Source organism: Lissotriton vulgaris, chromosome 10 (genome assembly GCF_964263255.1).
Source record: "Lissotriton vulgaris chromosome 10, aLisVul1.2, whole genome shotgun sequence".
NCBI lineage: Eukaryota > Metazoa > Chordata > Amphibia > Caudata > Salamandridae > Lissotriton > Lissotriton vulgaris.
Window position 1 is genome coordinate 747,299,673 of NC_141698.1, and position 27,531 is coordinate 747,327,203.

At 44.7% G+C, this 27,531-nt stretch overlaps 1 protein-coding gene across 1 annotated transcript in view; it reads right to left on the minus strand.

The window, feature by feature from the left end:
• The window catches only part of YME1L1 (YME1 like 1 ATPase), a 465,708-nt gene that overhangs the window by 285,907 nt on the left and 152,270 nt on the right, over positions 1-27,531 (minus strand). The window contains exon 11 of the mRNA XM_086941610.1: positions 7,821-7,953. Within this exon, the coding sequence (XP_086797736.1) occupies positions 7,821-7,953 (133 nt within the window). The remainder of the gene's footprint in view (positions 1-7,820; positions 7,954-27,531) is intronic.

Sequence of the window (27,531 nt, forward strand, 5' to 3'; positions counted from 1 at the left end):
GTGAAGCTGTTTACAGCTTATTTTACTGGTCTGTTTATTCAGAGAAACTGGGCATTGTCTTACCTTCCAAACACCTCTAAAACAGTTATTTTCGCACCGTACCACAGGAAGCAACCTTGTCTGATATAACCGCTGATGAGATTAGAGGCACAGTTCATACCCTGAAAGCCACCAGGTCCCCAGCCCTAACACCTTTCTACTGCCTACACTATTTGGGGATCCCAGGGCAGGCAGGATCTAGTGGGCCCTATCTGTACTGGCTGATTTAGTTTCCCCCTGGCGTGGCCTGTTTTACTCTGGCTCTGCAAACTTGGCCAAGTGCAACCCTTTCCACACACGACTCAGGGTATCAAGATCAAGAAGTCACAAGCTTCTCCGGAACCTAGTGTGGGGACCAAGAACTCCGCGTTCAACCAATACACACAATAAGGTAATGTCCAGCCTAGTGGCTTACCTTTATGAAAAGGAAAGTACTTTTCATTTTACCGCCAAACTAAATACTGTACTGTTCTATGGATGTGACATTAGGGGCTGCAGAATGCTGTGTTCTATAAGTGCGGCACTACAACCCCTTCCCTACACAGTACTCGTTCTCTTTCCTGCTAGGGTCAAGATTCCCACTATTACCGACCCCACCCTTTGAACTGTGACAGTATTAAGCTCGGCTACAGTTACCTCAAATGTCCCCACTGTTTTAAGTCTTCAGCACAGTTTATCATTTCTTTAGCATCAAATAGCTGTCTCTAATGGGCACAGCAGATTGGCCTGTGACCCTTCATATCTCTTATCCTTCAGGCAGGCTAAACCCTAAGCTACTCTTTACGGGTAGTGGTGCATACCGCGAGATTCGGAGAGGCAGCTGTGGATGTTTGGCGGTAGGTGTTGGCTGGGCAGCAGGATATCCTGCTGGCCATAGGGCAGATGGAGCCGGTGAATAAGGGGTTGGCTGTTATTCAGGTGTCCTAGCACAGGGGCATAACCTGCCTCCTCTCTTCTTTGTCTGCTTCCCTTTCTTCACCAGGCGCCTCCTCCCCACCCCACACCGAACCTACACTATTTGTCATTTCTGGCCAATTCCCCACCTTTGTTCCTGTGTTTTATTGTGTTCTGGAGATTTCAAACCTTGCCTCCCATGTCAGCATGCCTGTATCAGAAGATGAGGTTTGAATGTAGTTTCAGGGCAGGAAGAAGCTGACTTTTAAAGTATTGTCAACAATAGTAACATTTCTCAGCCTAACATAAGGTTACCTTTATGCCTGTATAACACTGGGTTCAGCTTGACATGTATGCTGTATATCTAGGAGTAGGTGCCACCTGTGGTGGTTAGTACATGTGTGTGAGATATGTGAGGAATCATGCTTGTGAGAAGAACTCTGACACAGCCGTGAGAGAAATAAATTGCACATTTGAATGTGTTTGTAAAGCTGGAGAGGAAATTTAGGTGCTTGTGTGTTATAACAGACGTGCAGTTAAACATTTTCTGGCATGAAGGGCAGCACATACTAGGCTCAGTCATCCGTCTGTCAGCTTGACCTGTCCAGATGCTACCACTTGAGGTGGGTCTGGCTTTACAGGTCTGATAATGGTGATATTAGTGAACCATATCTTATTCAATGGGTGTCAGTTTTTGTGGAAAGATTTCAATTGTGATGTAGCCTTTGATGATCATAAAGACCTGGATAACTGGAAGACCTAGTGGTGACAGCAGACATATATGTACAGGTGATGTTGTATTGTGAGCTGTCCAGGAAGCAGCTTCGTGCTACATTGTGTGTGTGTGTTTTGTGTGTGTGTGACTTACATTGCCTGTACCCTTACTGGGGAGTGTGAGAGGGTTGTATTTGTGCCCTTGCCGTCACCAAGTCCATATGCTGGTTGAGTTATTTTGTGCGATGCTCATAATGGGTCTGGAAAGAGGTAATTGGATATTTGTTGATACCTAGGATTGGTGCAGCTAAGGCATTACTGCTGGGTGTATAGCATTTTTGTGGAAAAGTACCTGTGATGGTGTATGTGTGGTGCTTGGCTCTGTGTGTCTGACTGGCTTATGTGTGTATGTGGGAACTGACATTTGCAAGAAGTGATATGTGATGTTCTTGGAGTCATGAGTGAAAATGATCTGGCTTGATGATTCTGGTCCGTGGAACTGGCAGGCCATGCAGTTGGTGAGAGTGCCTTGTGTCGAGGATACGCTGCTCCGTGCAGAGAGTGTTCTGGGCCGGCCTCCAGGAACAGCGGTCACCGGTATCCTTTAAAAGAAGTCATTCATAACCTCCTCTTCTCCTGACCCTTCTTTTTGATCTCCCTTATGGTGTGCATCTCCACCACCTAATGTTCTCCTTACTGGTGACCTCCTGTCACACAGGTCACTTGCTTCTCCACTCCGGTGAGGGTGTAGAGGCAGTCTACTGAGGCCTCCAAGGTGTTATCTAGAAGGCTTACAGCCTCCTTAGTGAAGTTTCTCTTTATCGTGAGCGGGTGGTCTGCATATCCAGTGGTCTTCTGGCTCTAAACTTGCATGTGAAAGGAGAAAAGAGCAGGACTGTGAAAGTTGCTTGTATTTATGGGTTTTGGATTATTATTGCTTTCTGGTGTATTTGATGGTGGTCAGGGTTGGTTATTTTCTCATTCCTCTAAGTTAGTATGTTGTGCAACATGTTTCGAGTGTGGAATTTTCCCTCTATGCCCAGTGAAGTAGATTTGAGCAGGATCTTCAAATGTAGTTTTATGAGCAGTAATATTCTACTGGGTCTCCAGGTGCAGGCCAATGAACTCCTGATTAGGTATGTAAATACGAGCTGATGGGTGTACAACTGCCTGCACGAAATATTACAAAATATGTTCTGTGAATTGCAAAAGTTCGTTAGTACGTGTGGTTCTAGAGATACCTCTAGGGACACTTATTTGTACGCTCGCGGTTTTCTCTTTGTGAATTGCCCCCCATATGGCGTACAATCTTAAGATGGGGTCCGGCAATGCAACGTCCTGTTGAAATTCAGGGTTCTCGCTTTTCTCGGGTCCCGGGAACTCGAGTTCAGTTGCGAACCCTCACTCAAAGCGAGGCTCCTTTTGGAAGGTAAGCCTGATAAATATTTTCACACGGCGACTACGTGGTCCTCTATGCTCAAAAAACCTCCTGCTTCATGAAGCTTAATGAGTGTGATGTTAAGGCAGCGTAATAGAAAAGCTAAAGGCCGTGCTACTTTCTAAAAGTCAGACCCACCGTGCAGGCGCATACATTTCCCAGCTGCAAAGAGGCGTGAAAGATTAAACGTGCGAGCTCATTGTACAGTGTATTTTTCTTCCCCTTTTGCCCTTTCTGCACTCTCCATCTCCTAATTGCGCCTGTTGGGTGAAATAATGGACAGAAGAGTTCGCAAGCGGCTTATCCAGCATCTAGTGTAATCTCCTCTGTGATGGAAGAGAGTGGCCAGAGACATCGATTTGCTAAATTGAAAAAAAAACACTACCGTGCACAGGAAACCAGAAAGTTAAGCTATGCGTCACGTCTTAGGTTGTTTTTGTTCTGTCTCCATTCATTGTTTACACTGAAAACCTCGTTTTAGAAGCCTCGCTGATTCGGCTATCACGGTCACATAATTGCAATTCTTGCCTGGTTTAAAAACAAGCAAAGGACGAATGACTCACAATGCAAACAAAAACTTGCTGCACCTGGGGAAACTCACCAGCTCCTGATTGTGCACATCAAAAACTTAACTTGCGAGAAACGATGAGAAAGGGCATGCACACAATTTTTCAAAAACCTACCTGACCTATTGGATCCACGGAGGAGGACGCTACGGCGCGCGCACTCCTAAAAACGAAACCTCTGGTGGGGGCGGGACTTCCGTTTTGTGAAGCCCGCGCCCACGGAGTACCTGGAGAAGCAGTGGTGACCGGGGCCCCGCGGTCGGAGGCTGCACAAGTCCGGAGTGCCGGTGAGCGGGGAAGGGGGGATGCCTGTATGTGTGCGTGCGTGTGTCTGTGTGCGCGATGGCGGAGGGGTGGGGGCGGAGGGGGGGGATGTCTCTCCGTGCGTGTATGTGTGCTTGTGTATGTGTGTGCGCATGCGTGCAGGGGGAGGTGTGCCTGTATATGTTTGCGCTTCCCAGGAGACAGCCGCGCGCGTGGCCTGCGCCAATCGCCTTTTGCGAGATGCGCGCGCCAGGTGCTGTCTCCTGGGAAGCAGAGTCAGCAACAAAAGATCTCTGGCGAGACAGCGCTTACGCGCTGTGTTTTCGCTACGAGACCTAAAAAACATAACTTTTTATTCCGGAGTAAGGAAGAATACAATATTGGGCATTTAAAAACATGGGCATTTAAAAACATGGACGATTTAAAAAAATATATATATATTCATTCACTGAAAAAACCATAGGTTTCACACCAGTTATAGTCAGGAATTAGCATTTAAAAAACCTATTAAATTCACTGAAAAAAACATAGGTTTCACACCAGTTATAGTTAGCTGGAAATTTTACTGACATAAAACCATTGAAATTCCACGTTATAGTTAGTTGGACTCACTATAACTTGCGCATGTAATGCACTGCTGATGACGTCACATATTACATCACTCATGACATGGTCAGTGACATCACTCATGACATCACTGATGACACCATCCAGTGAATGTGTGTCTTTCTGAAAAATAAACATGTTTTATATATGTATATGTAAAGGTCGATGGAAGAATAAATGTCTCAATAAGTGTCTTAATGGATGTTTAAAAAAAAAAAATTGATTGGTTAACTGGAAGACGGCATATGTGCAGGACTGTATGGATGGATGAGTGTCTATATGTGTGTGTTAGTGAGTGAATGACTGTCTCACTAGTGTCTTTACCAGTAACTACATATGTTTTAATCTAGTATATGTGAATATTGATGTATATAAGTGAGTATATGTGAGAGTGAGAGATTGTAAGAGTTCCTGTTTAAATAAGTATGTTTGTATAAGTGATTGTTTAAGAGAGTAAGTATGTGTAAGTTTCCTTAGAAGTAAGGTGGTAGTGTGCGTGTGTATAGCTGTATATGCAAATAAATGGATGTTCAATAGTTTATTTGCATGTGTGAGTATGTGTGTGAGCAACTTTTGGAAGACTGTCGATGTGTTACAGGATGTATAGGTGTATCACTACATATGATGAGTGAGTATATGTATGAGTGACTATATAGAACGGTCGGTGAATTAGTGGATGTGTATATAAATGGTGGAATTACTGAATTGGTTGTTGTAACTGGTATGGGTATCTCCTTTTTGTTGAAAATTTTAGTTTCTATTTTTGAATATGTGTTTTAAGGGTTACAGTGAAAGGAGGTCTGTCACTCTGTCACAAGGATGGTGTCATCAGTGATGTCACTGACCATGTCATGAGTGATGTAATATGTGACGTCATCAGCAGTGAGTTACACGCGCAAGTTATAGTGAGTCCAACTAACTATAACGTGGAATTTCAATGGTTTTATGTCAGTAAAATTTCCAGCTAACTATAACTGGTGTGAAACCTACGTTTTTTTCAGTGAATTTGATAGGTTTTTTAAATGCTAATTCCTAACTATAACTGGTGTGAAACCTATTGTTTTTTTTAGTGAATTTCATAGGTATTTTAAATGTTAATTCCTAACTATAACTGGTGTGAAACCTATGGTTTTTTCAGTGAATTTCAAAGGTTTTTTTAATGCTACTTCCTAACTATATAAGACCTGAAAGCCCACCAGGAATCTCCAGTATGCGCCAGGGGACTGCATTGCAGATAGGTGTAATGAAGCCACGACCCTTTTTACATGTTTGAAGAGGGGGAACTAATTCCCCTTGCATACTGGGGGCCCCTGGGGGCCAACTAGCCCACCTGGAACCTCCAGTATGCGCCAGGGGGCTGCATTGCAGAGGTGTAATGAGGCCCCTTGTAACACCTCTCTGCAACGCAGCCCCCTGCCGCGTTTGCAGAGGGGGAACTAATTCCCCTTGCATACTGGGGGTCCCTGGGGGCCAACTAGCCCACCAGGAGCCTCCAGTATGCGCCAGGGGGCTGCATTGCAGAGAGGTGTAATGAGGCCACACCCCTTTTACACCTCTCTGCAATACAGGCCACTGGCGCGTTTGCAGAGGGGTGACTAATTCCCCTTGCATACTGGGGGTCCCTGGGTCATATCTGCCCAAACACCGATATTCCGAACGATCCTGACGTGCACCTGTGCCTTGGTGCTTCCAATGTAATTTAAACCACAGGCGCACGTCAGGACAAACTGCAAAGTCTGTCTTGCATGAGTGGTTCCCTTTAATAGGGATTTCTTTAGAGTCAAATGGTATGTGGTAGTGTGTCTTATTTACTCCGAACTTACATGCCCTGCAATGAATACATTTGCGGAACCCAGCCCTAGGCTGCAGCCATATGTTCTTCTGCTTTATATAGGATTGAATTTGTTCTAGCAATGTAGTGGTGCATTCGGGCCAACTGATCATTAAGTTGTTCACTTCCACACAGCAACAATTTATCTTCATGCTAGAAGTGACTGGTATGATATTTTGTTGAGATTACAGGTGTTTACTATCTCATAAATTAGTTTCTTCTACAATAAGATTATTTTTAATACTGAAGAGCATGAGGTGTGATTGGGTCCAAAACAAAATACAGGCCATCATTACGAGTTTCTTGGTGTCAGGTGCAATAATTATTGCAGCCTACAAAATATTGTTCACAAAGAAGTAAGTCTGGCTATGCGTCAAGGGAAGAGGAGACAGGAGAGGAAGGGGAAAGCAAAAAGGGAGACCGAGCACTATATAGAAAAGGAGGAGAGAATTCCCTCAGGACAAGAGCCCTCACTCATCGTTAGGCGACATGCTTCATCATGTGGGTTCCCTCCTCACACCGTGAGGAGGAAACCACCGAGGGGAGGAGCAGAGTTGTTTTCTCGGTAGATGAGCGTAAAAAGTACATATAATGAATCATTTCACCTAATAGTGAGTGAGGGTTCTTGTCATGAGGGAATTCTCGCCTCCTTTTTTACATAGTACTCGGTCTCCCTTTTTGCTTTCCCCTTCCTCTCCTCTTCCCTTCCCTTGAAGCATAGCTCGACATACTTTTTTGTGAACAGTATTCTCTTGAGGGATCAGTACCCTCTGGCATTCACAGATCCCCCCAGAGATCCCAATTGTGTATATGAGCGTACAAAATATGACACTAAGTTGTTCAGAATTTATTGCCCAACAAAAACAGAGCAGAACATGCAGGTTTTGATGTTTACTTCAAAATAATCATGTGCCAGTACTGAATGGCTATTTCCCCCAGTACATTTTTAAAGTTTTGACCTGTAAAATTTAGATGGAAAAACAATTTGGAGTTTGTGTTTTGCTGCAGCACTCAGAATTCTGGTGTGTGTGGAATTTAAATGGACATGCACAAATATGGCCCTAGGCTATTGCTCAAATGATTACTGAAATACACCATAACTCTTGTGAATGGTCAAATGAGAGGTATTCATTCATTTCTTACCGATGATCTGGAATTTAGGATGTTAAAGTTCTAGTGAAATTAGGCACTGAATTGAGCAGGATACCTGTTGCGTTCTTGGTAAATACAATGCAATCGATTTAGATCAGGCAATATTTGGATTATCTTGGTAATATAAGTGGTAATAAAATCTCTACTATCTTGGATTGTTTAAACATCTCCTCTAGAATATTTGCTTTGAGACACAATTGACACTGTAAAAAATTAGAAGCTTCTGTTATAAACATACATCATTGAATTCCAGTTCTGCTCCAAAGAAACTAAGTACCATAAGTATTCATAGATTTTTTTAAATAATGTTATTTACCCATCCATTTCAGCAAGCAGTTGGTTTATGGTCTGTCTTGAATATGGATGCATTGGAGATTCGATTCGCTTTCCACCAACAGAATCCAATTCATCAATAAATATAACACATGGTGCATTAGATTTTGCTTCCCCTAACAAAAGAAAAAAAATCCCCATGAACAGATTAACAAAAAGCTGCATTTTTATTACAGATGTACACTACTGTTGAATGGACTTTGTTTATTATATATTTACTATTATCTTAACGAAAAATAAATAAAAGCGGAATGGATTATTATATTAGCTTTAGTTATTGCATGCCAACAAAACCACAAACAAGGTTTCTAAAATACTAATAATTACTCTAGTAGCATAAACAAATCATTAAGCTTTTCTCAAGATTTCAGAAGTGTTTACTGTAAAAAGGTGGGATATTAATTTCGTATACACTTTAATTGTTTATTCTTTTGTGGGGGGGGAGCAAGTGTGTGGGGAGGGGAGGAAAGTATATAACAAATGGGGTTAATAAATTAAACACAATTTCAGAATATACTCTACTGTAGCCCAGATACTTCTTATAACACAAACACATTACGTGACCGACTTGTATGCTCATCACTCTACCATGCTGAACTCTGAAAATAAACATCTATGCTTTTCAAAAGCATTTCAAATAGAATTCCCTGTTCATCCACTTGGGAGTACACAAATATATATAGTATTGTGTGAGCAGGACCTCCAAGTCTTCCAGCTACTCATTCGTTAGTCATGGGAGCTTCACTTCACTCAAATAACTGAGTATTTTCAGTGTCACGTATGTGGGTAGTTTGGGCAAAGCTCCTTAGCAGGTTTTTCCTACATATGTCATTTATTTTGTCTCTAGCTGTCGTAACTGTACCATCCTACTGTCATAACCACAGAATAAGAGTGTGAGGATTCTCAGCAAACAAGCCAACACTTGGCCCGATTTGTCTCCTTTTATAAACAACACTTCTGGAGCGGACTGATGCTGTTGGGAAACGGGGGAGGGGGGCAAGTCGCCTAGTGAGAATGACATCCCTACTGATCTGTGTCATGTGATGTAATTGCTTCACTTGGAAACGCTGCTGTGGTTTTTACAGAGGTATGTGAAACAGACAGATTCTCCTCCCCCCCTCCCCCCACACACACACAGAGGTAATGATAGTCCTTGTTCCAAAAGAGGGGAGGATCCCACCATGATATCAACATATAGGCCCTTATGAAAGCTGAACGTGGATGTCAAGCTGTTGAGCAAGGTACTAGTCCAAAGACTCCACAGAGGGATAAGTACCCATAGTCATATGAACCAGACTGGTTTTGTTCTTTGTAGGATTACAATGTTTAACATGAGACGGTTAACACACATTATGCACTTGTTAGAAACTTCATCGCATGATTATGCTCTTTCTATCCTAGATATAGAATGTACCTTCAAAACTGTGGGTGGATTTAAATGTAGGCTGCCCCAAACCGTCTGAAATTGCTTCGAGTTTTATTAGTTGGGTAAAATTGGCATGCACGTAACCCACAGCTAGATTGCATAGGAGGGTATATCTCACATTTCTGGATAATAGAAGGAAGGGGCTTGCCTGTTATCCCCTATGTTATTTCCTTTAACCAAGTTTATTTTATTTCTATAGTTTGTTAAAACCATTGCAACACAAAAATATTTCAGTACAAACCCATAAAATCTCCATAATTATAAAAAGGTAAAACATTCTATTAAAAAGACTTTATATTAAAAGTTCAGCTATAGGCAGACACTTGATCAGGCAGGTTATATCCAGAAATGCATATCGCAATTATTTACACTACGGTAATTCTTGGATATAATACTTTGTTTATAAATGCATAAGTAAATTTTAAAAGTTAGTTTTCAGTCAATGTTTTTAATTTCTAGCAATTTCTTAGTGCATGCTGTCAAAAATGTTACCGAGGCGCAATTTAGTTGGGGATCACTTGGAGCAAGGCATGCCAGAACTGCTTGCCTCCTAGTTCAAATTCCCTGCTGGTTGAATTTTGCTTTTAATATTTATTGCCGTTCTTGCGAGAGTTGTTTTCAGGAGCATAATAGATGCAACAGGTCATCCGATGCTAACCCGCATAGGCAGCATCTAGGGTCCGCCTTCTCCTTCAGCCAGGGTGGAGAATGCAGAGTGCCGGGCAACAAGCCAAGTCTAAACTTCATAAACGTAATTTTTGTATGCTTGGCGTAACCTGTGTTAAAGTACTTCTGGGCTGCTTGCTCACAGTACGTATTCAGAGCCATCCAGCCGTGAGACCTTTCAGCAAGTGAAGCCTTATCCTCCAGCCACGATAGGTATTTGACTGATTTCCAGGTTAATTTCTTGAGTACACCGGAGCTGGTGGGAGTTTCCCACAGCAGGTTCAGTCCCAGTTTGTTTAGTTCTTCTTTGAGATATTCCGCTGTAGGTGAGGTAATAGGTCTGCTTATCTCTTTCCACAGCTGTGCGTTTAATGACCCTGGAGCGGCTCTTCGTATTTTGTCCCACGTTATGATATATGCCCCATGTCTCGCAAGTGATTGCTTCTGGATACCAAACTCAAGCCTTATTTGCGAGGGGGAGGTACATTTGGGCAGTCCAAATATAATACTAATCGTGTTTGTAACTGAAGTCCAGTAATTTGGCGTTTCTTCCTTTCTGGGCTTCACTTCCATAAGTTATTGCTGGCAGTAACTTTGCACGAATCACCTCGACTATAGGCAGAATCGACGGGCCAGTTAATTTGGAGTTCAAAGTTTTTAGAGAGATTGCCAGAGTGATACCTTTGCACCTGATGCTGTTTCTTTGTGCAAGGAATTGACCTCCTTTGTTGATCTTTACACCCAGGTATTTGTATTCCGTGGTGCTCTCTATTCGGGTATTACCCCAGTACCAAGTTGAGGACTTTTACCTTTTTTTGCTCACGGTGATGGTTTTAGTTTTGTCGAGTTTTATTGTTAGGCCATTTTCCTTTGAGTAATCATAAATTGCATTTATAAGATGTTGGAGGCCTACTCTCGTTTTACTGATCAAGACTATGTCGTCTGCATATAGGAGACACGGTACTAAGATATCTCCCAGTTTTGGAGTGTGCGAGTTGCAGGCGTTTAATCTCGGTACAAGGTCAGTTACAAACCGGTTGAAAAGTGTGGGGGCCAGAACGCAACCTTCCTTAAACCCTTTGCCTGTTGGGATGCGTCTCAACAAGTGTGTTCCGTCACCCAGCTTAATCTGGACCAAGGTGTTAGTATGCAGGCTTATCAGGAGGTTTAGAAGGGGTTGGGGGAGCCCCCAGTTATACAGTTTGGACCAGATCTGTTGCGTTTTACATGGGCGAAGGCTGCTTTATAATCAATAAAGCACAAATGCAGGGAGCTCCCAGTCGTTTCCCCTCTGTCGAAGAGCACTGCCATCGTTATTATATTTGTGGTTGTCCCGACATTCTTTGCAAAACTGGTATGATTCAGGGGGATGATGGATTTTGCTTCTGCCCAGGCTTGTAGTTCTTCCAGGGGTGTTCCCGCAAAATAAATTGTCTCATTATCCTGTAATGCCACTAGCCGATAGTTCTGAGGCTCTGACCTATCCCCTGCCTTACGGATTGGTGCAATGATGGATCCCCTCCATGACTCTGGCAGAATATTTGTCGGCCTGATTTCCCAAAACAGTGGTTCTAATGCTTCAGCTCAGAATGTTGGCTCTTGCTTATAGAGCACAGGCGGTATGCCGTTTGGGTCGGGGGCCCCTTCCCTCCTTCCCTTGCCTATTTGCCTTTTTATGATCATAGTTTGATTAGTTGAAGTATCTGTAGTAAATCTATCATTATCAGTTTTGCTTTGTATGATCTGGTTAATTCTGGCATGTGCAGCGCTGATGAAAGCATCATGGGAAGTACCCCAGGAGTGTTCCCCTTTTGTTCCTGACTCCATAGCTTCATGGAAGTAAGACCCGAGATATTTTGACCAGACTGCCTCAGAAATGTTAGAGGTAGTTCCCTGGTTATTTGGATAAACAAAGTTGTTTATGGTTCTCCAAAAACGTGCGCTGTTTTGCTTTATATCAGCGTGTAGTTTTGCCCACATGGCATTCTCTTGGTCCCTTTTTCCATCCTTTTCCAGCTTTTTTAGGTGAGCCTTTTGCTTTCGCAGTGAATTTAGTAGTGTTAATTCTTGAAGGTTCCATCGTAGCGGTCTCAATATGCGGTAGATAACTCTTGATGTGCTTTATTTCTTTCAGCGCAAGTTGAGATATCGATTTCACGCCGCCGGTTCTTTATTGAGTTTTTGGCTTGATGATCGTAGTGTAGGCTGCCATGGTTTCGGTGAAGCTTTCCCACTTTTTTACTTCATCTGATCCAGCTCTCAGTTCAAAATGCTCCTTAGCAACTCCCACCATTCTGCAATGTGTCTCTGGCCCGAATTTGAATCTCTTAAGATTAATAGTATAGTCTGCTCCTTGGGTGGTCCGGCAGTGCTTGAACATTTGGACTGTTGTTCTAAGCTCAATTTCTTGTGGCCGGTGATCACTATCCCCTTTGTCCCCTAAAGGAAATAGGGTAATGTACTGGAACAGATCAAGGGAGACAAAAGTGTAATCCAGAATAATATTGTTCTTGGATGAGCAGTATGTTGCTACAGGGGGATTGCCTCCTCTTGATCTACCGTTAAATGCTCTTAAATGTAAGTGTTCCAATTCTTCCAAGGTCGACAGTCCTGCTTTTGTTTGCTTGCTAGAAGGTGGCTCCCCTTGCGTTGGGATGTTCCAGATTGTGTTTTGTATCGACATTTTGGTATCCGCAGGGGACCCCATTAGATTTTGGTTTAGATCACCTGTAAGAATGAGCTCCGCTGACGGTCCTTCTGTAATATATTTTTCTACCAACTTGCACATTTTTTATTAATTTACCTTTTCGCTTTGGATGGATATAGACATTGATTATTGTGATGTTAAGGTCCGTTGCTAGTATTGAACCCGAGCAGTTTAAGTTTAAAGCAAGACCTGCAGATGAAGAGCCTAGATCCTGTACCTTGAGATTAATTCCACATGCAGCATATGTGGCCAAGCCCCCCTGTAGATGGCCGAATTTTGCCTCAGTCAGTGCACTTGTGTAGAAGCGCAGAAATCCTTGCAAGTGTGGGGGTTCTCTCAGCCAGGTCTCTTGTAGAGCCACGATGTCAAAGGCCCTGATATAATCAATAAAATCTGCATCCAACAGTTTGCTTGCCAGGCCATTCACATTCCAGGAACATATCCCTAGAGACCCCCATATGACTGATCTTTCTCTTTTCCCTCTAAGTCATCAATCTGTTCCCCTGTTGATTATGGTTCTTGAGATCCATCTTATGTCGGTGTCCCATTTTGGTATTGTTGTGGGGACTGGATTACTTTCACGTTCTGCCAGGAAGACTTCTCCATTTGCTTTACTTTGCCTCCTGGCTCCTTTCAGTACCAAGGTAATGGGCATACCATCGGGTGCCGGGTTACCAGCTGTATGATTTGGCCTCAACAGGTCGGGATATCCTGGCTTGATGTGTGGCATAATGGTTATCCCCCAGTTCTTAAAAGTATCCCTTTCTTGATATATTCTTTGTGCGATAGTAGGTGAACTCCATAAAGCACACATTTTTTCCCCGGACTCTGCATCCTTGCCTTTGATAAATTCTATTGAGACTAGGTCAGTTGACGTGATTTCAGACAGGGTTGGTATATGAGATAGTAAGCGAAGAATGTTGCAGCGATTCACAATTTCAAATCTGCCATTAGAAATGTATTCTGGTGTAAACAGCAATGCTGTCGTATCCTGCCAATTTATACTGTTGGGTTCTGTTTCTTGCATATTTGATTGCGCGGCAGCATATATCTGGTGTACTCCTGTTTTTCTTTGAGTCCCGGCTGCTCTTATCATTTGATTGTAATTTCCGGCTTCCGGCAGTTGGCTCGTTGACTCTCTCTGATGTTGTTCCATACTAATGTGGTTATGCTCTGCAAGTGCCTCAAGATGTTGTCCCTGGCGGTGATTTATGTTTATGGAGGTGGGAATTGGTAAGACTGTCGTGACCTTGCTTCGGGATTGGCAAATGCTAATGTTCTTTGTTTCCCTATGGTCCATGACCTGGTTGGTGTTGAGGTCCGTCTTTGTGATCACAAGGTCTGTGCGTATTGTGCTCTGATGCTCCCCGCCATGACATGACTGTTGATGTTTGTATTTAGCACAGTTTCTGGAGACATTCCCTCCTGGTTATGGGCTTGCAACTGATTTATCCTCGTATTTCCTGTTTTAGTATTTTTGCCGCATATTATATAACTGTTCCTTTCCGAGGATAGCTGTGCAAATTCGGACTCCGGGGCTTCTCCTGATTGTTTCGTCCCTCTAGGTTCTGTAGTCCTGAGTGTGAGGTTACAACCTGATGACTCCCTCATAATAGGGCTTTTATTTTGGTTTTTCTCTGATAATAATGGGTTTTATTGCTCCCGCACCCTCTCAGTTGGTATTTTCCCGAATAAGCGCATGAATCCATTGTTTTCACAGATATGTTTTTGGTTCCGGCCCTTGCGTTTTTGTGCTCGTCTTTGTTTTGCGTTCAGTTTGTTTTCCCTTTTCGCCTCTTCTGGAGACTGTGTCACTTTGTTTTTAATCCTTGTATTCTGGCCAGATGTTTAATTGCCTTCAGTTTGTGTTAGTTTAATCATGATGAGGTCACTCTCACCATTTGTAAATGCTAGCTGATGAGTTGCCATGTCTATGTCGTTTCTAATTAAGGACTTCTCCACTATTGACTCACTGCAATAGTTGGATGCACAGTTTTTTACTTGTGCGCACAGATCGTTTAGCATTTTTGGAATAATTTTTTGGCTAATTTGTCTATGATTGGACTACAGCCGCATTTTTGACTGTTGGTTAAGGCATAATCCTGAATCTTCTGCAGTGAGGTGTTCAGTGTTCCTAGCTTACTATCAATTGCCATCACCAATGCTGCCAAGGTGTTCATTAAAGTTAACTGGGTGTCCATTTTGTCAGATTAATACTGCAGGGCTTCTACCATGAGTTGAACTGTTTTTTGTAAACTTGCCCATGCATTCCCGTTATCTGACTGGTGCGTATTGTCCGGTTGCTTCTCGGGTGCATTCTTTGGGTAACCTGTTACATTTATTTTTCCTTCCAGGCCCTCTTTTCTTTTCTGGAGCATATGCCCCACTTGGTCCTCTACGTTTGTCCCTGCCGCAATGTTGTTCCTATCGTGATCTTGAGAGTAGGTTTCCAGGAGTGCCTCCCTTTCTTCTTTGTTGAGGTCTGACACATTGTCTAGATTTATGCTCGCGTCCAGTTTACTCCCTCTGCTTTGACGGAGTATAGCAGGATTATTTTGGGGCGATGGTGTCGCAAACTATTTTTTATGTACAAAGTCCTGATTTACCTTAAGGATTTCTGATACATCCTCTATATTTTTATATTTTCCTTTGCCTTAATTGGCGGATGGTGTCCTTCCATTGCCTGTTAATTTTCTTCGTGACTGTCTAACTCATGAATACTTAGAGTTTCCAGTGTGACACAATTACCCCTTCCAACCTTATGTTGAGATCTGCTCTCAGGAACAGGAGTACTTGGAATAAAATTTTCAACGAGGCTCTGTGGCCCATTACTTCCGTTAGGAACTTCCTAGGCATCTCCCGTCCATGTCGTTGTGTGCATCTCCCTTGTTATTTTTGTGCCTTCTTCCATGAGTTTATTAAATACAGCCCCAGACCTCCTGGGGGCTGGGCTTACTAAAAGTTTTTTAGTTGTTGGATCCTCTATACGTTCAGTTATAGGTAAAGTTAATAGAACGGGAGAGCTATTTTGGCCCATGGCATCCATCCAGCTGCACTGATGTGTAATTCCGTCGCCCTCTCTGCTTCCAAATTGGTTAAGGGGCTGTAGGGGAGTCATAAGGCCTATTATGGGAGTTGGACCTGAAAGAAGGGTGTCGCCCGCGTTTTTTAAGAAGCAAACTTTAGTGTCTATTTTACGCTGAAAAAAGTGCTTCTTCGAACCTTTTTCCACTGAGATTGATTTTAGTACGTTGCATGATTTTTTGCTGTTTACGGTTAGTTCAAATATTGAGTCAGATGTTTGAGTAGTTGGTCTGGATTTGGCCTGTGGTTCGCCAATAGTGCCAGCTGGTGCTTTCAGCTTCCTTTTCCGTTTACTCAAATTATTAGCGGATGTGACGCCGTCGCGCACGTGTCCTGACCTCATGCTTGGTGATGATTTGATGAAGATGCAATGTAACTCCTGTGTGGCGTATGTATTGCGGTGGTAGCAGATGACCACGGTATTCCTCCTACTACCCCCTCTCACTCACTGCTGCTGACTAGCGGAAAAGAAGGCGGTAAGGTTGCGAGGAGATTGTATATCGTTGCCGAATAGGTTCCCGGGTACCCTTGCAGCTTCACAACCCCGCGGATCCCTTGTGCTTTTACATAGTCTGTGGCTTTGACTTTTTAAAGACACTGACACGATGGCCACCTGCGAGCGAGCGGAGAGGGCGGTGAGGCGAACAAGTGCTGCTTGGCAGTACATAGCCTATGGTAGCTATGGTGACTATGGAGGCTGTGATAACTGTGGTGGTTGTAGCAATCCCCAGTTACATGAAACCCCACTGCACCAATGTTTTTCCTGCTCACCTGCTTCAGCTGTCTCAACTGCCTCTCACTTCGTGTGCTCCAAGTCTCCTGCCACTCGATATGCTGCTCAAGGACCGGTCAGAAAAGCGCTCACCAGTGCCCCAGGTCCCCCTAATGCGCTCTGAAGCGCTCCCCTCTCCTCTCTCTGCAGCACCACAAATCCTGCAAAAACCAGCGTGGTCCCCAAATTGGCGCCAAAGCTTTATTTTTTTTTCACAATTTCAAAAAATGCCACAGTGCCAGTTCTGCTGATTCTGCCACTTTAGTCCAGGTGTGCAGGTTGCTCCCGGTTCTCAGATTGTAGCTCTTGCCTCCTTGCGGCCCCCCCCTGCGGCTTCTCACATACCACGCGGTACCACCGCCGTGCTGCTCCAGGAGTGCGATTTGCCCCCGCTTATTCCCAGCTATTGGCTCTCTTTTCTTGCAGCTTTTTGCGGCTTCACTACGGCCTCCCGCGGCTTCTCTCACCCCCGCGGGATGCTGCCCCCGGCTTGCTCTCCTCCTCGAATGCCTCATTCACCTCTCCTACGGCTCAAGCTCTCCGTCGTTGCTCCCTGTATCAAGACTCCGCAGCCCACTCTTTTGTTTTTTTCTCCGTCTGTTTGTTTCTCCATCCTTTCCTGTTATTTCCTTTAGATTTAGAGCCGCCACCGAGGCACTATACAGCCACGAACTGCGGGGGCCGTGGCAGACACTGCTGGCATTTTTATCCCCTTCTCCTCCCTCCCTCCCTCCCTCGTGAAGACGCAGTCAAGCGGCAGCGGCGACACTGGAACGAGATGCGACCCGCCAGGAGCTAGCGGAGTGAGCTGCCGCCTGTGAGGAGCTGCGAGGAGGGAGCAGCCTTGCCGCGGGGAGCGGCGAGGGGGGGGGGGGCGTGAGTGGTTTGCCTGGACCGCGAGCGCTGGCATCGGCGGCTGGGATACCCACCCCCACTTCCACTGCATACCTCCAAACACTACTCCCACAGTCTAGAACGCCTGAAGCCGGCGCCTCTGCTGTTGGAGGCGAAGTGCTCTCTTGTGAGCTCCATGTGCCCCGCGCCTGGCCGGGCTTTGCAATCCCCTTCAAAGGAGCAGCAAATCACTTCTCAACGCGGCAAAAACCCCTGGGCACGTTTGAGCGTGGCAGAGAGCCGCAGTGAGCTGCGAATCACCCCACAGCGCGGCGGAGAGCCGCAATCTGCCACACAGTGATACAGTGAGACTCACGGGAGGCAGAGGCCTGGCCTGAATCGACCAGCTGGGACAGCCGTCTGTAAGAGAACCTGGGACACGAAGAACACACCAACTGACCCAGGTACGTGGCTACACGACAAAGCTACCCCAGTAGGAAAGCATTTTCTGCCCTCCACGAAACTGATAAAGAACACTACCAATCTACTGCTAATTAACTGTATGGAGCTTACAAACATCTAACTGATGATTTTATCTTTAATGAAATTACAATCTGAAGTGGCCCACACCTACTGTCATTCACCTATTAAATAATCTAAATAAACAAACTTCCACTGGGAAATAGACTTATTCTCTTTGATTCACATGCAGTGGTGAAAAAGAGTTCAAGCCAAGACCCTCCCGGAGCAATGAGATCCGGTAAAGAAAGAAAGTACACTGCTCCCAAGCGAAGGAAGTCCAAGCAACTAGACGCAGCTGGGGTTCAGGGCCACGTCAAGCACACCCCAAAACCTCAGAAACTCAAGAGCCTAACTCTACAGGATTATTTTAGAAAGACCCCGTCTAAAACCGCAGAACTAATACAACAATCAGAGCAATACCCGCAAGCCTTGGAGGCAACCACCTTTACAACCTCTGACCACCTAGGGCTTGACCTTAAAGCATCACCGAAAAATTGGGTATTCAACACAATGCCAGCAAAAGAGCCGCCAGATATTTATTTTTTCGGGTCCACCAGCACCAACCAAAACAGGGAAAACACCCAAACAGTTTCTCTTACTCCGGAAAAGCCCTCCACCCCTCCGGCAGACGATAACGGGACTGCCCTTCCACTGCAAACACAGCTGGAAGACATAATGTGTTCAATAGAAGCCTCTCCCTTGCTGTTACAACTTCCACATTTCCCGATTAAGCCACTCATGGGCTTCCCACAGCAAACAACGACGGCCCAAATCCACGGGCAAGTCGGGCCACCGCAATTTAATGGTAGTTGCCAACCTCCAAACTCGCTAACTTCATCAATAACAAAAATATTAACAGAACCAACAGACGTAAGTCCATTACACAAGTTATCTCCACCTTTTGGCCAAATAAGAACTCTATGTCAAAGTCAATCAGCGTAGAAGGCAGCAAATGATCAATCCACGCCGAATGTGTCACTTTTCTTTAAAACCACCCCAAATTCCCCAAACCTGAGTCTCACTCTGGATGACAAACCTAACACAGAAGAGGACACTACGACCAGCGCCTGGCCCCAACTATTGCAGACCCTCCAACAAATTGTGACCGCACTTAACTATCATTCAATAAAATTAGAGGTCCAAGTGGATCTACTAAACACCTTGGCACTCTTTACGTCAGGGATTGACGGCAAACTAGATCAATTGAATTCATTAATCCTAAGAGCGCAAGCATCTGCAAACTTTGCACAACCAACGTGCTGCTGCTCTCCAATTATCAACTCCCTTTCCCTGCTCCCAGATTGCCTCTCCACAGTTATCAGGGAAGTAAAGCAGCTGAGGGGGGGGTAACGTGTCAGCCATATTGCAACCCACTAAACATCAAGAACAGGACAAACCACTGAAGGACTGTGGAAATAAAAACACAAAAACAAAGGAAGAAGAAGCGGATATTAAAGGATCCACTAACCGCCTTCCATCGATGAACGATCACTTCCATAGCGCTCTAATAAATCCAACCCCGACGGTTGAAAACTGCACTCTTCCATCATCAACCGGGCCTATAAACCAGCATGTAAAACCTGAGGACGGACGAATCAACAGTCCTGATTCTTTGCCCGTTCCATCAGTCCTGGTCTCTCCCAGGCCTATTCCCCCTTGCAGCAAAAGAGAGCGCAAACGTCAACGAAAAGCGAGGAATAAACTCAGGGCTAACTCCAACCTGGCCCATCAGAACCTCTTCCCCATCTTCTCGATAGCTGAAAATAAAAAATCCTCTTCAGAGCCCAGCACAGTGGTACCGACAACAAACCCAACAACAACCTCGAATGGACCAACTGTGGACTTACCTATTCAACAACTGGCGAGGAGCCCTCAGAGCCTAAGTACATCAACAATTGCCTCGGCAATGAAAACAGAGGGTAGTGATCCTGCAACAAGCATAAGGGTGAGTCCAGTTAGGTGAAGCACAAGGGTGAGTCCAGTCAGGTCAAGTAACACTGAGCAAGAGATAGCGGCAGGAAAATTTCAGCCTTTAATGGATCTTCCCCTTTCTGGGAATGAAAAAACAACGTCAAAACTGAGTCTTACTAAAACCATTTGCAATGACATAGCTGCTCGGATCAGACATACTTCACAATCAAAACAGGCTCCCTTCCAACCACCACAGAAGCCACATCAAAACAGATCTGATGCAACAATCGAAAAACTGATCCCCAAACCCACAATTGCACCTGAGCCGCAAAGCGACAACCAATCGTGTCATCGGATTTTATTAGCCCCCGAGTACAAATCTAAGGGGCGGCACGATATTCTCAACAGATCAAATCTGCTGAAATTAGCGGAAGGCATACCGGGGCTAGTGGGTCTGGATACGAATAACATCGAATCCATTGAATTTCTTCCCCCACGAGGAAATCAACCCTCTGAGGTCACTGTTGTTACTTTCACGCAGGCAGGCTGGGCAGGAGCCTTTCTCGAACACAAGGCCACACTGCGGAATTGGGGGATTAGAGTGCACCCTTACTCAACGCCAGGGTATCCAATCACGCTGCTATCAGGAGCAACTACATCCAACAAGCCGGCCGGCACCAAAAATACAGAGTATGGGAGGCCGTTCTCTGTTCTAAAAAACGCCTCAGGGCCGGATACAGAACTTAAATGCCCTGAAACAGCGGCGAGAAACAATGAACCAGACCACGCCTGGGGATGGCTGCCAGCAGTGCTGGCCACAAAAAGCAGAAACTGACCACCTGTGACAGGCCCATCAGCAAAAACATACAATTCACTAAAACCACTCCCTCCGTCAGGGGTACAACAGCACAATGAGGCCTGTAGCAAGGGGAGCCACTTTTCTCACTGTGCTCATGGAACATCTGTAGCCTACACCAAAAAATCCTAAATGAAGACAATTTGTCTTTCCTGGGGGAACACGTGGCAGTTGCCCTGCAGGAAACTTGGGAGCTAGAGGGTCGCCCCATTGAAGGTTACATTGAATATCGGAAGCAGGCACTGAGGGATAGCCGCTTCGGCCACCCTAAAGGCGGGCTCTCCATATACATATCCAACAATCTAAAAGGTGAATTGAGTCAACTTAACTTGAAAGAAGACTGGCTACTGGGGGTCAAAATTAAACTACGGAGCACACAGCGATTGCTCCTACTTATAAATGTGTATATCAATCCTAACACCCGCACAAAAAAAGACCACCTGACCAGATTTTGCGAAACAATGAACGATATAGCCACAGAATATCCCAACTCGGACCGCATCATCACTGGAGACTTTAACACGAACCTTTTCCAGGGGAATATAGCAGACTCAGAAGGACCCAATCTGACCAGCATTATTGAGGATGTCCTCCAATCTAAACCCCCCATGCAAATTTCCAATACATTAGGCGAGACCACCGTGTTGAGACTTTACAACGCAGGGTATCTGGTGGTGAATGGAAGATCAGCAAGCGATTCCCCCCAAACTGGACCTGGATAAATGGAAGAACAAAATCCTACCTGGATTTCGCTATTTGCAACTCGGAATTCCTGTCCAATCTGGCCAGCTTCTCCGTCCTGCCAAGACTTGAGAGCGACCACAGGCCATTGGTCGTTTCCTTGGCCACAAATTTAGTTCTCCATAAAAAGGCACCATTTACATACAAAGGAATACATTCCGCCAACCTAAAACGCCTGAAATGGAGTGAGTCTAACGGACAGTGCATCCTAAAAACAAGCAAGGATTTTATCATGTGTGCTCTTGACCAAATGGCCTCCCCAACAGCAATATGGTTGCAGTTATGTACACATTTGATCAGACTTTTCCAGCGTCAAGGCAGGGCCCAAACCGCACACCATCAGTAGGAGCAACAGCACTCCCCATGATAAAAACATTAAAAAGAACGAGAAACAACGCATTGAGGTTGCTCTTAAAATCTCCAGAGAACAGCAGCCTCCTCGACACATATTGTCATGCCCAAAAGGCATTTAGGAGGGCAGTTACCCAAGAGAGAAAGGACCAGGAATCTCAATTCTGGGTTAAACTGGTATGGGAGAGCAAACAACAAAACTCCAAGTTTGGTCACTTATCAACAATATCGATCGAAACACAACATCCTTCGGATCAGCGAACATCCAGGAAGCAGACTGGATCTTGTACTTAACAGAGCATTTCCAGGCACAAGATAATCCTGACTGCCCTGGATTAACACGGGTCTCTGACACTGGCACGGGTACAACATTGAATCCTCCACTCGATCAAATACAGGGGCCTTCCTCACTCGAGGAACTGTCTGAAGAAAGAGTAGTCAAAGCTCGGACTAAAGGGAGCCAAGATGGAGCACCAGGCCCGAATGGCCTGCCGCAGAGGCTATTCAAGTCCAACGTCCCTTTCTGGTCCAAAGTGCTATTTAATCTTTTTAACTACACCCTGACCTACCAAACCATCCCGGATTCTTGGAGAGGTGCTATTATCCATCCCATCTATAAAGCCGGTCCACGAGGCAACCCAAACAACCACAGATTAATTGCCTTGTTGGATATAGAGGCAAAACATTTTGCAGGCCTCATCTTGGAGGATCTCAGACAATGGGCAAAGGATAAAAATCTGATTCCTTTTAATCAGACAGGGTTTGTTGCCAAATCAGGAACAATGACAAACTTACTGGCAACCTCCACCATCATTGACAAAGCCCTCACAAATTCCAGGTCGATTTTTTGCTGCTTTGTCGACTTCAAAGCAGTATTTGACAGGGTGCCTAGGGCAGCACTGTGGCAAAAACTGAAGCAGTGGGGAATCCCAGACAACATCTTGAATCCCATTATCCTGCTGTACTCCAACACATGGGTCCGAGTGAAGCTAGGGTCTGGTGTGCATCTCTCCCAGAAAATCTGGACCTCTCGTGGTGTCAAACAGGGATGCGTGCTGGCTCCCCTTCTCTTCAATCTATTCATTGCGGACCTATCAAGCACTCTAGAAGAAGTAATCAGTCATCCACCAAAAGTAGGAGGCACGGTATTATGCAATCTTTTATATGCCGGCGACTTGGCACTGTTCAGTCTCACCAGAATGGGGCTACAGAGACTTCTGGACGCCTTAATGCAATACACGGTCAACAACCAGTTAGAAATAAACATGAAAAAAACTATGGTTGTCCCGTTTGGCAAAAAACGCTACAGCGGTGGAGGCTGGACAATAAACAAAGAAAGCATTTCAATCGGCCAATCGTACAAATACTTAGGGGTCCATTTGGACTCCAGGGGCAGTTTCACCAAACAGAGCACTGTGATTGCAGCCAAGGCAACAGCGTTAATGATATCCCTGGCTAAGCTATCGAGGAGACTCTCAGGCCCCACGGTTTTGCCCTTACTGGAAGTGCTTAGAGCAAAGATCGGGCCCACACTTTCGTATGGTATAGAGATCTTCAAGGGAAAAATGAATAATTCCCTAAACAAACTGACAACCAAACTCTATAACAAACTGCTTCACCTGCCGAGTTCCTCCTCGCCAGCACAGGTCAGACTAGAGCTGGGCTTAACTAACTATGAATCCTCTAATGTTGGCTCATATCGTAATCTGATCCACAAACTAAGGAAGGCAGAAGCTGGTACCTTGGAACTTCTGGTCTGGAATGAAATTAGTGTGAGCAATCCGGGAGGAACATACGGCCGCCTCCTAAATGACTACATCCAACAAACGTCTGCTGCGGATCTCTGGGCCCTCAACCCAAGCCAGACTGCCTTCAAAAACACAATTAAAAAAGTTATAAGACTGAAATCCCTGATCATGGACAAAGCTCTCCTTGCAAAACGTAGCCATGCTTGGGCAGTAGCCAACTCCTATAAACGACTTTATCCGGCAAATTATCTTTCGATAACATTCTCTTATCATCTAAAGCGATGCCTGATTGCCCTAAGACTGGGAGACTGGCGCTTCCAACAAAATCTCCCTGTATGGCGTCAAAAAAGGGTTGATCAAACGTGCAGAGGGTGTGGGTCAGCAAGCGAAACTTTTTTGCACGTGCTTTGTATTTGCCCCTTCTTCATTTACCAACGCAGACGCCTACTCAGGCCGGAATGGAACAGGCTGGGCGTTCGGACTTGCAGACACGCCATTACTGCTGCTCTGTCCTTAGAGAACACTGTCTTAAACATAAAACTGGCCAAATTCGTTCAGTATGCCTACAGGCTTTTAGAAAAATTGGACCACTGTGCAAAATAATGTGTACCTAACCCCACCTGCATTGTCTGGGAGTGCTAATTTCTAAATTGACATGTTGCAGTAAGCACTGATAAGAAAGCCACATTGCATTCTGTTTTTATTTTCTTCATATTTTAATCTCTTTTAAGTTGTAAGATTGTATTAATGTGCTGGAAGAATCTTTTAAAGATATGTTTTTATATATCTAAATAAAGAAATCAACAACAGATAGATAGAGAGTGAGGGCGATAGATAGATAGATAGATAGAGCGTGAGGGCGATAGAAAGTGAGGGCAATAGATAGAGAGTGAGGGAGATAGATAGATAGATAGATAGATAGATAGATAGAGCGTGAGGGCGATAGAAAGTGAGGGCAATAGATAGAGAGTGAGGGAGATAGATAGATAGATAGATAGATAGATAGATAGATAGATAGATAGATAGATAGATAGATAGGGCGTAGATAGATAGAGAGTGAGGGCGATAGATAGATAGATAGAGAGTGAGGGCGATAGATAGATAGATAGATAGATAGATAGATAGATAGATAGAGAGTGAGGGTGATAGATAGATAGATAGAGAGTGAGGGCGATAGATAGATAGATAGAGAGTGAGGGCGAAAGATAGATAGTTAGAGAGTGAGGGCGATAGATAGATAGTTAGAGAGTGAGGGCGATAGATAGATAGATAGAGTGAGGGCGATAGATAGATAGAGTGAGGGCGATAGATAGAGAGTGAGGGCGATAGAAAGATATATAGATAGATAGATAGATAGATAGATAGATAGATAGATAGATAGATAGATAAAGTGAGAGCGATAAAGAGGGGTGTAGAGAGAGGGGTGTAGAGAGGTGTAGAGAGAGGGGGTGCAGAGAGAGAGGGGGGTGTAGAGAGAGGGTGTAGAGAGAGGGGGTGTGTAGAGAGGGGGTGCAGAGAGAGGGTGTAGAGAGGGGGTGTAGAGAGAAGGGGTGTAGAGAGAGAGAGAGAGGGTGTGTGTAGAGAGAGGGGGTGTAGAGAGAGGGGGTAGAGAGGGGGGTGTAGAGAGAGAGGGGGATGTAGAGAGAGAGGGGGATGTAGAGAGAGAGGGGTGTAGAGAGAGAGGGGTGTAGAGAGAGAGGGGTGTAGAGAGAGAGGGGTGTAGAGAGAGGGGTGTAGAGAGAGGGGTGTAGAGAGAGGGGTGTAGAGAGAGGGGTGTAGAGAGAGGGGTGTAGAGAGAGGGGTGTAGAGAGAGATGGGTGTAGAGAGAGATGGGTGTAGAGAGAGATGGGTGTAGAGAGAGATGGGTGTAGAGAGAGATGGGTGTAGAGAGAGATGGGTGTAGAGAGAGATGGGTGTAGAGAGAGAGGGGTGTAGAGAGAGAGGGGTGTAGAGAGAGAGGTGTAGAGAGAGGGGGTGTAGAGGGAGAGAGGGTGTAGAGAGGGTGTAGAGAGAGAGGGTGTAGAGAGAGAGGGTGTAGAGGGAGAGGAGGAGGTGTAGAGAGAGGGGGTGTAGAGAGAGGGGGTGTAGAGAGAGGGGGTGTAGAGAGAGGGGGTGTAGAGAGAGAGGGGGTGTAGAGAGAGAGGGGGTGTAGAGAGAGAGGGGGTGTAGAGAGAGAGGGGGTGTAGAGAGAGAGGGGGTGTAGAGAGAGAGGGGGTGTAGAGAGGGGGGTGTAGAGAGGGGGGTGTAGAGAGAGGGGTGTAGAGAGAGGGGTGTAGAGAGAGGGGTGTAGAGAGAGGGGTGTAGAGAGAATAAAAAAATGCAACATGCCATGGCAGTCCAACGCTAATAAAGTAAAATGTGTGACAAAGTAGATTTAAAGCTACATTTTGTAAACAGTACGTCTGAATAGTTGTACATTATTAGGCAAAACTGATGTAGTAATATCTTAGACCGTGGCTGCCGGGTGTTCTAAATGGTGTATTTTACTGTTCTGTCTTTTTTCGCGCTCATATTTGAAATACATGTGAAATGCAACTGCAGCATTTTCTTGAAAAGTGTCTTTTTGTGCACATAAAAAACTGCTTTTAAAGTGGAAATAAAGCGTGCAGCTGCAGTATTAAAAATGCCTTTTAATGTCTGCGCATTTCCGTTATTTACTGCGTTAAATAAAGGGGCAGAGTGCATGTAATCCTCAAAATGAAATAGTTTGTAAAGGTAGGAGAGGAGTGGTCGGGGTCAGTTTCTGAAGCTAGGATGGAAGGGTGCGGTGTCTTTTGCTGGCTACATGGCAGAGTGGGATGTGGGTTTCGGGGGCATGGGGGGGCGGGGTGGGGGGGTGCATTTTGCCAGCATTATTATTTTGCATAGCTGACTAAAAAAGCCATGATGAGCCGGTTATCTTTAGAGAGAGAGGAGATAGAAATCAGGAAACCAACTGTAAAACTACGCTATAGTTAGTGCCCCGGACCTGAACTCTACCATCACTTGGCTTCTTCTCTAGTTGGAGTACCCCGGATAGGGCAAGTCCCTGCAATTGTGATGACTTCTCAATGCAGGACACCTTGCATTTTTTTATGTTTTGAGATTTCTATAGCGAAATCAGAAAGAAGTTTTTATTGCCTATCCTGAGGGAGGCTGGGTTCATACAGGTTAGGCCAGACCTGCTGTATCTTCAACTTCTAAATACTCACCGAATAATATTTTCTGTTGAAAATTTCCTAGTAGCTGCAGTACGAATTAGGAATAGGACAGTCAGGGCACTACCTATTTTAGCCAATCTGGATTAGGACTTTGTTTAACTTTATCTGCTCACACCATGAGAACAATTATGATATGATAAACAATGAGGTTAATGCAGCTTTTTATTATACTTTTTATCATGTTTTACATTAATATTTATGCAAAAATATTCTTAAATGAAATGTATTGTTTGTGCTGTATGTTGTGTATATATTCTTTTGTATAATTGTATCACGTCTTTTTATGATATTAACTTATCGAATAAAAGTATTTTTGACTTGCTGACTGGCATAGCTGAGAGGTGTGAGACGCATGGCGTGTATATCGCGAGAGCATAAAAGGCTGGGGGAGAATAGAATAAACTGAGCCGTGAGAGCAAACACCCTGTGGTTCCTATGATGTTCTTTCTGTAACTTTGTAAAGAATACATTTGTTACCGTAAATAAAAAATATTATGTTATGAGGGTCTAGCTTTAACTCAAATGTTGGCTGGTTGAATAAGCAAAATCACAGGGTTTTGTATAAATATGGGCTCTGTGCAAAGCAGTATAAATTCTGTGCAACAAGTATTTAAAAGCCAACTTTTGGCTTGTAAATGTTGCATATTAAACCTGACATGGTTTTGCACATTATCTAAAATATAGTAAATTAGCATGTTAAACTGCATTGCGCAGCTAAGCGTCCCATTCAACACCAGTTATAAACGAGGCTCGGGACAGGCAGGAGGCTGAAGCTTTTAACAATAAAACCTGGCCACTAGATGGTAGTGAGTATCCACCACATTAACCCCTTTGCCGCAGCTGTGATTTCGCGGCAGTGCGGCACTTCCGCAAAAC